Source organism: Cervus elaphus, chromosome X (genome assembly GCF_910594005.1).
Source record: "Cervus elaphus chromosome X, mCerEla1.1, whole genome shotgun sequence".
In the NCBI taxonomy this organism is placed as follows: Eukaryota; Metazoa; Chordata; class Mammalia; order Artiodactyla; family Cervidae; genus Cervus; species Cervus elaphus.
This window is the reverse complement of record NC_057848.1, coordinates 123,778,250-123,790,386: the sequence shown is the minus strand read 5'-3', so window position 1 is coordinate 123,790,386 and position 12,137 is coordinate 123,778,250. Positions and strand designations below refer to the sequence as shown.

The 12,137-nt window shown below is 38.5% G+C and overlaps 1 protein-coding gene across 7 annotated transcripts in view; it reads left to right on the top strand.

The window, feature by feature from the left end:
* PHF8 (PHD finger protein 8) overlaps positions 1 to 12,137 on the top strand; it is a 103,571-nt gene that overhangs the window by 60,123 nt on the left and 31,311 nt on the right. For all 7 annotated transcript variants that reach the window (XM_043896038.1, XM_043896036.1, XM_043896039.1 and 4 more), the window contains 5 exons: positions 565 to 668; positions 7,030 to 7,208; positions 7,498 to 7,583; positions 8,065 to 8,198; positions 8,803 to 9,116. In XM_043896038.1, the coding sequence (XP_043751973.1) occupies positions 565 to 668; positions 7,030 to 7,208; positions 7,498 to 7,583; positions 8,065 to 8,198; positions 8,803 to 9,116 (817 nt within the window). The remainder of the gene's footprint in view (positions 1 to 564; positions 669 to 7,029; positions 7,209 to 7,497; positions 7,584 to 8,064; positions 8,199 to 8,802; positions 9,117 to 12,137) is intronic.

The following is a 12,137-nucleotide window of genomic DNA, read 5'->3' as shown; positions in this document are numbered from 1 at the left end:
AAGAGGCCAACAGGCTAGTGAGAAAGATAGGCATAAAAAGAAATGAGTGCAATGAGATGTTGTGGATGCCACAATTAAGGGTGAGTGTGGGACCCTGAGACACAGGGGAGGGGATGATTGTATCTGGGTAGGGATGATGGTCAGGAGCTCTTCTCAGAAAACATGACATTTGAGCTGATCTTGAAATACTAGGATAAGAATGATACTTGAGTACATGGTATATGAGTGGCAGGTTGGAGTCTTGAACAGATTTTTTAGATAAGTCCTCCTCCAGGGCCCCACCTTGCTTAAAGATTGTGGTACCCTCCATGGTCATGTGAAGATGCTCCACCCTCCTAGGGAACATGTTTTGCAAGATTGATAGGTTTCCCCTGAGCCAGCCATACATTCTCAACCTTCTGCTCTTGTGACCATTTGGGTTGGGGGTGGGGGGACAGCATAGTTGAAGACCTTGGTTCAGGTGGTTTTGATAGTGAACTCCACCAGTAAAACCAGAGGGAACTGGTTATTCTGATTCACATGGGAGTTCCAGACAGGTGACAACTGAGCCTCCTCCTCCTGCAGTTCAACATCACTGGCACCTGCTTGAATGACTCAGATGATGACTCACCAGACTTGGACCTTGATGGGAATGAGGGCCCGCTGGCCCTATTGATGTCTAATGGCAGGTGAGGTGGGAAGAAGAAGCAGAGATGCTGGGATTTTCGGTAGCAATATGCCATTAAGACAAGGCATGGAATTGGGACCTGGGGCTGGGACTTGGGTGAGGGAGGGACTGTACTTTGGGAAATACCCAGATATTATCAGAAAACATTGCTTAGTACAGACCACCATGGTAGTGTTGGGAGTGGGTAAGAGGAGAGGTCTGGAACTAATTGGCAATTCTGAGAAAAATCTTATATAAGTTCTAGAAATTTCATCAAGTCAGTAGATCAGAACTGTTGGCAGGAATAAAAAATAATATAATATACTGGTTAAGAGCATTAGTTGTTTTTTTTTTTTTTAATTTTTTTATTAGTTGGAGGCTAATTACTTCACAACATTTCAGTGGGTTTTGTCATACATTGATATGAATCAGCCATAGATTTACACTTATTCCCCATCCCGATCCCCCCTCCCATCTCCCTCTCCACCCGATTCCTCTGGGTCTTCCCAGTGCACCAGGCCGGAGCACTTGTCTCATGCATCCCACCTGGGCTGGTGATCTGTTTCACCATAGATAGTATACATGCTGTTCTTTTGAAACATCCCACCCTCACCTTCTCCCACAGAGTTCAAAAGTCTGTTCTGTATTTCTGTGTCTCTTTTTCTGTTTTGCATATAGGGTTATCGTTACCATCTTTCTAAATTCCATATATATGTGTTAGTATGCTGTAATGTTCTTTATCTTTCTGGCTTACTTCACTCTGTATAAGGGGCTCCAGTTTCATCCATCTCATTAGGACTGGTTCAAATGAATTCTTTTTTTTTTTTTTTTTTTTATTTTTTTATTTATTTTTTTTTTTTAATTTTTTTATTAGTTGGAGGCTAATTACTTCACAACATTTCAGTGGGTTTTGTCATACATTGATATGAATCAGCCATAGGTTTACACTTATTCCCCATCCCGATCCCCCCTCCCACCTCCCTCTTCACCCGACTCCTCTGGGTCTTCCCAGTGCACCAGGCCCGAGCACTTGTCTCATGCATCCCACCTGGGCTGGTGATCTGTTTCACCATAGACAGTATACATGCTGTTCTTTTGAAACATCCCACCCTCACCTTCTCCCACAGAGTCCAAAAGTCTGTTCTGTATTTCTGTGTCTCTTTTTCTGTTTTGCATATAGGGTTATCGTTACCATCTTTCTAAATTCCATATATATGTGTTAGTATGCTGTAATGTTCTTTATCTTTCTGGCTTACTTCACTCTGTATAAGGGGCTCCAGTTTCATCCATCTCATTAGGACTGGTTCAAATGAATTCTTTTTGACGGCTGAGTAAAATTCCATGGTGTATATGTACCACAGCTTCCTTATCCATTCATCTGCTGATGGGCATCTAGGTTGCTTCCATGTCCTGGCTATTATAAACAGTGCTGCGATGAACATTGGGGTGCAGGTGTCTCTTTCAGATCTGGTTTCCTCAGTGTGTATGCCCAGAAGTGGTATTGCTGGGTCATATGGCAGTTCTATTTCCAGTTTTTTAAGGAATCTCCACACTGTTTTCCATAGTGGCTGTACTAGTTTGCATTCCCACCAACAGTGTAAGAGGGTTCCCTTTTCTCCACAGCCTCTCCAGCATTTATTGCTTGTAGACTTTTGGATAGCAGCCATCCTGACTGGTGTGTAATGGTACCTCATTGTGGTTTTGATTTGCATTTCTCTAATAATGAGTGATGTTGAGCACCTTTTCATGTGTTTGTTAGCCATCTGTATGTCTTCTTTGGAGAAATGTCTGTTTAGTTCTTTGGCCCATTTTTTGATTGGGTCATTTATTTTTCTGGAATAGAGCTGCAGGAGTTGCTTGTATATTTTTGAGATTAATCCTTTGTCTGTTTCTTCATTTGCTATTATTTTCTCCCAATCTGAGGGCTGTCTTTTCACCTTACTTATAGTTTCTTTTGTAGTGCAAAAGCTTTTAAGTTTCATTAGATCCCATTTGTTTAGTTTTGCTTTTATTTCCAATATTCTGGGAGGTGGGTCATAGAGGATCTTGCTGTGATTTATGTCGGAGAGTGTTTTGCCTATGTTCTCCTCTAGGAGTTTTATAGTTTCTGGTCTTACATTTAGATCTTTAATCCATTTTGAGTTTATTTTTGTGTATGGTGTTAGAAAGTGTTCTAGTTTCATTCTTTTGCAAGTGGTTGACCAGTTTTCCCAGCACCACTTGTTAAAGAGGTTGTCTTTTTTCCATTGTATATCCTTGCCTCCTTTGTCAAAGATAAGGTGTCCATAGGTTCGTGGATTTATCTCTGGGCTTTCTATTCTGTTCCATTGGTCTATATTTCTGTCTTTGAAGAGCATTAGTTTTTTATATACCTTTTGCAATTCAATTTTTAGGAACTTATTTTGCAGAAATGTTTGCCGGCTGTGTAAAGAGAAATATTCAGTGTTCACTATATCATTGTAATAGTAAATAGTTGGAAGCGTTCATTAATAAGGGTTGGATAAATTATGGTACATCTATGGAATAGAATACTGTGTAACTTAGAAAGAATGAGTTTAGTATCTATTGATGTGAAAAGATTTCCAAGATACATTTTAAGTGAAAAAATCAGGTTGTAAGATAATATATGGGAATAGTTCATTTTAATTTTTTTAAAAGGCATGTATGCATATGTGTGTGTGTAAAAAAGTAACATACAGTCTTTTACATTTGGCTATATTGGCTAAATCTATTTATTTGGCTGTATTGGATCTTAGTTGCAGCATGTGTGCTGTTGAGACACACAGGCTCCAGAGCGCATGGGCTCAGTAGTTGTGGCATGTGGTCTTAGTGGCTTTGTGGCATGTAGAATCTTAGTTCCTGATCAGGGATTGAATTCCCTGCATTGCAAGGTGGATTGTTAACCACTGGGCAACCAGGATGTCCCTTGCCTTTATTTTTAATTTAACTTTTTAGAAGAGGTTTAAAATTTATGCAGTTTAAAATTCAAAAAGTGTGAAAGAATACATAGGAAAAAATTTTGCTCCCACCCTTCTCTGTTCTCCAGTTTTCCTCTGCATACATGGAACACCAGTGTCAGTGCTTTCCTTCCAGAGATGTTTATACACATTCACACAAATAAATATATCAATATTTGTTACATATTTTACGCTTGTCACACCAAACTTGTAACAGTAAGTTATCTCTGGAAAGTAGGATAGGGGAGGCAAGAGAGGAAATTTTCACTTCAAGTATTTGAATTTTGTACAGTGAGTATATATTAGTTTTCTCAGAATAATTTTTAGCAGACTGTTTTCTAAAAGAATAAAAGCACATCTTGACAAAAAGCTTGGGCTTGGGAATCAGACAATTCCAAATTTGAATTCCAGCTCTGACACATATTCCCTATGGCAAGCTAATTAACATATCTGCATCTCTCTATCTTCATTTTATCTGTTCTATAGATAAAACTTATCTTAGGGTTGTTGGAGGACTAAATGAAGTAATATATGTAAAGTGCTTATTGCAGGTCCTGGCACATAGTAAATGTTTAATAAATGGTTGATTTTATAAATGTAATAATGAAGTTGAAAATGAAAGATGACAGTGGTGGTGATGATGATGATAGTTGTGGGTATGGCCAGAAGCTAACTAGGTTGTCAGAAATCCTCAAACATGTAGGGAGGCAGAGGAAGATGGTAAAAGTTATTTTCTGGACACTCAGAACACCAGACAGGAGCAGTCAAGAGCTAAGTATAGAGTATGAACAGTGTAGGAACACAAGGGAAAAGGATACCTTACAGCCTTTTTGTAGGAAACGATTGTTTTCAGATCTCAAGGGTGAGTATAGTAAGTCTACCTGGCTGGGAAATACAGGAAAAGTGGTGTGAAGGCAGGGCAGATTCTGAAAGCAACAGAACTATCTTTGTGATTTGAAAATGTAGTTACTGAAGAATAAGATAGACTGAGCATTGCCTTTGTCTAGAACCTATGGTTGGTCTGCTGGGGAAGAGAAAGTTGAAAGTCCTGAGGTTCCAGCCTGTAATGGTTATTAAGGACATGAGACGTTTTCCCTTTCCTCATCAGTCTTCCTTGTGCTGCTTCTAGTACTTCCTTCCACCTACTAGAGGCTGCTGCTAAGTGAACCTAGGGAGTCAAGGTACAGTAATATTTACAGACGATATGATACTTATTACAGACGATATGATACTTATTATGTCTGATCCCAGGTGGGATGCATGAGACAAGTGCTCGGGCCTGGTGCCAGAATAGTGCCATGTTTTGTGGGGGCTGAGGTGCAAATGAAACAAGATTGGCTGTATGTTGATAATTACTGAAACTTAACTGGGTCCTAGATACATGGGAGTTTTTAATATTTTGTATATGTTTGACATTTTTCATAATTAGAAGTTAATAAAAGATCAAGGTTGAATAGCTACCATTTATTGAGCACCTGCTCTGTGTCAGACTCTATGTTAGCAATCTACATATATTATTTAGTCCTTACAACAACCATTAGGGGTAAGTGTTGTTATCCCTATTTTACTAATGTGGGAAAGTGAGACCCAGAGAACTAAAAGATTAGCTACCATTGGGCCACTTGTTATATGTCAGTCTCTACATTAGCTCATTAATCCTCCCAGCAACCCTTTGAGGTAGAAAACAGCTAATTCACTAAAAGCCAGTTCACCAAATGACTATTTGTTGAATGTATACTCACTTAGCAAAAACTTGTTTCTCTTGACTTGTAAGGCTTATTTGAGCAGTTTGTACTGGTTAACATTGTTTACCATGTTTGGTAGAATTATTAAGATTTAAGCTACTTTTGAGTTCTTTCTGCTTTATATATTTTAACACGTTTTTTGAGATATAATTTACATATCATACAACTAACCTTTTTTAAGTGTATAATTAAATGACTCTTAGTAAACTTAAAGAATATGCAACTGTCACCACAGTCCAATTTTGAAACATTTCTATCACATCAAATAGATCACTCATATCCACTTACATTCAGTCCTGGTTTTCTTCCCCAGAGCCAGGCAACCACTAATCTTCTTTCTATCACTATGAATTTGCCTTTTTAGATACTTCATATAAATAGAAGTCATTTAGTTCCTATGTAAATGTAGTCTCTTGTGTCTCGCTTCTTTCACTTAACATGTTTCTAAAGTTCATCCATGAGGTAGAATGTATCATTAATTGATTCCTTTTTATTGCTAAATAGTATTTCACTGTGTGAATCTACCACATTTACTTTATCGGTTCTCTAGTTGATGGTCATTTGGATTGGTTATACTTTTTGACTGTTATGAATAATGGTGCTTTTGAGCATTTGTTTGCTAGTTTTTGTGTGGACATGTTTTTGTTTCTCACTTAGGAATAAAATTTAGGGTCATTTGGTAACTCTGTTTAGCTTTTTAAGTAACTGCCAAAATTTATCCCAAAGTATCTACCATTTTACACCCTCACCAGCAATTACGAGTTTTTCCATATATTGGCTAATGCTTGTTATTGCCCATCTTTTTTATTATAGCCATTCTGATGGATGTAAAGTGGTATTTTATTGAGGTTTTAATTTGCATTTCCCTAACGACTAATGATGTTGAGCATCTTTTGGTGTGATTATTGGACGTTTATGTATCAACTTTAGAGAAATGTCTGTTCAGATCTTTTGCTTACTTTCTAATTCGTTTTGTTTGTCTTTGTTGTGTTCTAAGAGTTATCTAAATATTCTGGATACACATCCTTTTCTAGATAAATAATTTACAAATATTTTCTCCCAGTCTGTGGCTGATCTTTTCTTTTTCTTATGGTATCTTTTGAAGCACAAATGTTTTGAATTTTACCTAATCCCAGGCCACAAGATATTTTCCTACATTTTCTTCTAGAAGTTTTATAGTTTTAGCTTTTACATTTAGATATATGATCCATTTTTAGTTAATTTTTGTGTGTGATATAAGGTAAGAGTTCACATTCATTTTTTTGCATGTGATATCCACTTATTTCAGCATCATTTGTTAAAAAGACTATTCTTTCTCCACTGAATTGCCTAAGCACCTTTGTCAGAAATCAGTTGACTGTAAATTTAAGGATTTAGGCCTAGATTCACAGTTCTGTTCCATTCATTCTTATCCTTAAGTCAATATCATACTACCTTGATTACTGTAGCTTTATAGTAAATTTTGAAGTTGAGTAGTATAAGTCCTCCAACTTTGTTCTTTTTTGAAATTGTTTTGGCCATGTACATATCCTTTGTATGCTCATATACATTTTAGTATCAGTTTATTAATCTCCACAAAACTAGATGGATTAGATAGGATTGCATTGACTCTATAGATCAATTTGGAGAGAATTGCCTTTGTGTGAGACTGTTTTTATGTTCTCCTTCACTCTCTCTCCAGTACCAAGAGGGTGAAGAGCTTATCCAAGTCTCGGCGAGCGAAGATCGCAAAGAAGGCAGACAAGGCTAGGCTGGTGTCAGAACAGGTGATGGAGGATGAACTGGACTTGGATTCAGATGATGAACTGCAGATTGATGAGAGACTGGGAAAGGAGAAGGCGACCCTGATAATAAGACCAAGTGTGTACTTGTTCTTTTTCTTTCTTGCCCTGCCCATTTCAGTTTGGTTTTGGTCCCTTCAGTAGACTCAAGACCTTAGGCCTGAGCTTGTTGGCTTTCGGATTTACCAGCTCTGTAGGCTTTCTTTGCTCTGGAGATTAATTTATAAACTAATTCCTAACCTCTTTAAATTACTTATCTGTGGTCATTACTTTCAGGAAAATTATAATAGTTTTATTCTCTTTCTCCTGGGTATTTGGCTCAGATGCTAACCTTAGCTTCATGGTAAGTACATTCTATTGCTTTCTAGAATTTCCCCGAAAGCTGCCTCGTGCGAAGCCTTGCTCTGACCCCAATCGAGTTCGTGAACCAGGAGAAGTTGAGTTTGACATTGAGGTAGGAGCCTTCCCTGTTTCTTATCTTCTGCTTGTTCTGGTTACAAAACCAGAATATGGTTTGTCATTTTAGTTGAGGTTGGGGGAGACATCCTATGCATTCAGTTCCTAAAATATTTATAAAGTGAAAGATTGTGTGCTAAGTGCTCCTGAACATATAAATGGAAGATTATACTTTAGTTGAAATATTTAAAAAATCTTTAATATAAAGTAGAATAAAAGGCAGTGTGATGTAGTAGAAAGAGTATCTGGTTTGGAATATCCAATTGTGACTTTACATACATATTTAACTTCACTGAACCTTAGTTTCCTTATCTATAAAATGGGAGTTAGTACTTGCCTCACAAAGATGCTTCAGAGACTAAGATGAAAAAACAAATATTCTGCTTAGTACTTGGTAGATACTTGGTGCTCAGAATATATTAGTGTCCACTGTATATTAGGGCCTGGGCAGCTGAGGTGATATCCTTTTTCTCCAACAGGAGGACTATACAACAGATGAGGACCTTGTAGAAGGGGTCGAAGGCAAGCTTGGAAATGGGAGTGGAGCCGGTGGAATTCTTGATCTGCTCAAGGCCAGCAGGCAGGTGGGGGGACCTGACTATGCTGCCCTCACGTGAGTACTGGCTTTGTTCTCCCCTTTCTAGGTGATCAGACAACACACACCCCCACCTGCCACCTTTGGCTAGGTCAGCCAATCAGTAGATATTAATTGAGTTATTTAAAGGGACAAAGAATTATCTAGGGCATTTGGGCTGAAAGAATAAAGTAGACATGAAATGTGTCCCAAGATATTTAAGATCTGATTTAGAAAGGATGTACAGCCTTCAAGGGCAATGAGTTTGGGGTTCTTTGGAAGTCAGAAGAGGCATGGAAGGAGAGCTGGGCCTTTTCTGGATCTCGTTTTTTTTTTTCTTTAAAAAAAAAGAAAGAATGCGGCATATGTGAATAGGAAGGGAGGTGCACCCTTGTTCTTGCCACCTTGGCTGCTGTCTATGGAGAGACTTCAGTCAAGAAGGACTGGCCTTTTTATGGAAATAGTCTTTGATACTATTTTGATCTTTAGTTTGCTTTCTAGTTTTTCATTTGGGATGATTCTCTCCTGCTTGTTCCCACCTTGACCCAGGCAGCTCTTGTCCCTCCTCCCTGACTATTCTGGTGACTAGTTTGCTCTGACAAGTAGAGAAACTCCTTCAGCATTTCTCCTCTGTCCCTTACAGCGAGGCTCCTGCCTCTCCCAGCACTCAGGAGGCTATCCAGGGCATGCTGTGCATGGCCAACCTGCAGTCCTCATCATCCTCACCAGCTACCTCCAGCCTGCAGGCCTGGTGGACCGGGGGGCAGGACCGAAGCAGCACGAGCTCCAGCAGTGGGCTGGGCACAGTGTCTAGCAGTCCTGCTTCCCAGCGCACCCCAGGGAAGCGGCCCATCAAGCGGCCAGCCTACTGGAAAACTGAAAGCGAGGAGGAGGAGGAGAACGCCAGTCTTGATGAACAGGACAGCTTGGGAGCATGCTTCAAGGATGCAGAGTATAGTAAGGGCAGCTGAGCACTGGAGTCAAGGCCAGGAGGGCTCCCCCTAGCCCCAATCTCAATCCCAAATCCAGTCCAGGACAGTCTGTAGTGAGCAAAGGCCTGGCCATAAGCCTGATACTCAATTTCTCTGTGCTGTATTTTTTTAATCTGTAAAATGGGAGTATCTCACAAGTTGATGTACAGACTACCTGGCACAGTGTCTTGCTTATGGGAGGCCCTCAAAAAATGATAGCTATTATAGGGGCTTCCCTGGTGGTTCAGTGGTTAAGGCTCCATGCTCCCAATGCAGGGGGCCTGAGTTCAATCCCTGGTCAGGGAGCTAGAGCTTGCCTGCCACAATAAAGATCCAGTGCAGCCAAATTTAAATAAATAAATTTTTTAAATAGTAGCTATTATCCATTTTTAGCATTGTCCAGTTGTCAGTGCAGGTGACTCTTTTTTCCCTCTTGCCTGTTATACTTCTGTTTGTTATTGTTTAGTTGCTCAGTCATGTCCAACTCTTTGCAGCCCCATGGACTGTAGCCTGCCAGGCTTCCCTGTCTATGGGATTTCCCAGGCAAGAATACTGGAGTGGGTTTCCATTTCCTTTTCCAGCAGACTTTTCCTGATCCAGGGATCGAATCCGTTATCTCTTACATTGGCAGATGGATTCTTTATCACTGAGCCACAAGGGAAGCCCCTTTACTTCCATTACCTGTATCATTTGTGTTATGTGTTGTTCAGTTCATCTCTTGCAAAGGTACATGATGACTTTTTAGTGGGTTTTTCACATTTAATAGATGACTCCTTTTTTAAACTAAAATGTATTGAGTATGCAGTGTATAAAGCACTTTTTTTTATAGTGCAACTGAGTTGTAGGTTTTCGTTTTAACATTATTTTAAAAAGTAATCCTCGTTGACCAAAATTAGGACAGAGAAAGCAAAAATTCCCTTTGACTAACATTCTTCCCTCTCTGAGGAAGTTATCCAAAGGTAACCTTTATTATCAGTTTGAAGTATACCTTTTAATTTTTTGTGTTTATGCCCATTTGTAGACGTAAATAGAGGTATAGTTTTGTTTTGTGTGTATGTGGTTCTACAACTTGCTTGGATTTCTTTCAACATCAGTACGTAGAGGTCTACTTCATCAATGCATTGAGATCTACCTGCTGCATAGTAGTCTGAAGCATAGGTGTACCATCATATGTTTACCTGTCCCCTACAGGTTAACATTTAGGTTGTTTCTAATTTTTAGTGTTATGAAAATTCTTGTAAATAACCTTTTGTTTTCATGTGCCAGTTAGCATTTCTCTAAGGTAGCTAGACCTGCTGAGTTGAAGGGTATATACAAAATAAATGTTAATGGTGCTGAATTCCCTCCACAAGGGTCAGTATATGAGCAGTGTATGAGAAATACCTGTTTCCCTACAGCCTTACTAACAGTGGATGTTATCAGCCTTTTTAATTTTTGCCATTCTGATGGCAAAAACTGGTGTCACAGTTTTTTTATATCTTTATTGACTTCTCCTTATTCCTTTCCTGTGAATTAATTATTCAGTTATTCACTTATTTTTAGAATGTTAGTTTTTCTTATTGATTTATAAGAATTCTTTATATATTCTCAATTTGTTGAAGTGTTTTTTATATATTCTGCAAATGTTGAAAAATATTTTCTTTTAGTCTGTTGCTTGTATTTTAATTTTACTTATGGTATCTTAGTGTGTAGTAGATTTCAGTTTTTACATAGTCGTCTTAATTAACTATTTTTATTTTGTGTTTTGGTAAGAAAATTTCTTATATTTTCACCTAAAAAATATATAGAAGTTAAAATTTTAGTCTTTTTCTGGAATTAAGTTTTATGAATTGTGAGAGGTAAGAATCTAATTTATTATTTTCCACATGGATAGTCATTTGCCCCAATACCATTAATTGACTTGTTCATCAATTATCCCCCAATTTGAAGCTCTTCTTCTGTCTTAAACTAAATTTCCTTATATGTGTGGATTTCTTTCTTTTTTTCCTTAGGGGATGGGGTGCTGAGTGGCTTGTGGGATCCTAGTTCCCTGCAGGGATTGAACCCATACCCTCATCAGTAAAAGCACAGAGTCCTAACCACTGGACTCCAAGGAATTCCCTGAATTTGCTTTTCTGCTCTATTCCTAAATAGCTATATTACTTTGGGCAAGCTAATTAACTTCTCTGTGATAATAGTACTTACCTCTTAGATTGTTGTGAGGAATAAATGAATTATACATAAAGCAATTAGAACATTGCCTAGCACATAATAAGTGCTATGTGTTAGATATTATTAATAATACTCTGTTCCATAAAACCGATTTGTCCATTCCTGTGGCACTACCTCATAGGTTAGTTACTACAGGCCTTGTGTCTGGTAGGGCAAATCCCCTCTGCAGAACTTGCTTTGGAGAACAAGGATGTTCAGCAAGTCCATTATTTATTTCTGTGTTGAACTGTGATTGGTCTTAATTTGTTGCCAAGTTTCCCTAGCTACTCAATCTACCTTTAGCAATCACATTGACCTATAGGATTAGGGTTAGGGAAAGTAACCTTAATAAGTTAGGGTTAGGGGAACTAACCTTAATAAGATTACCTTAAGTAATCCTTGCCCAGTTTGAGCCCATTTGCATTTGCACCCAGTATTGTACTGGGTAATCAGTGGATCCTTTGTAGCCTTAAAACTCTGCCTGGGCTTCTTTTAGAAGTAGGTTCTTGAGGGTATTTGCTCAAGATAAATAGCAACTTCATTAAATTAAAATCTGATCTAGAGCCTAGTCATCAGCAGTCTTTGTTGTTGTTTTTAGACACAGGGAGAAGTGTCTTCACAACTTCTTCATGTGCACTTTCCACCATCCTCCTCGCCCACTGGAGCTTAATTTTGCAGAAAACAAAGCCACCATTTGCCCTTCCTGATAGGAGGCACTATTGCAGGATTTTTAGCTTTTACATGTAGATCTTCATATATAGGTTTTCTCTGAAATGTGAGAATACTTACCACTGATTGGTTAAAAACAACATGCCAG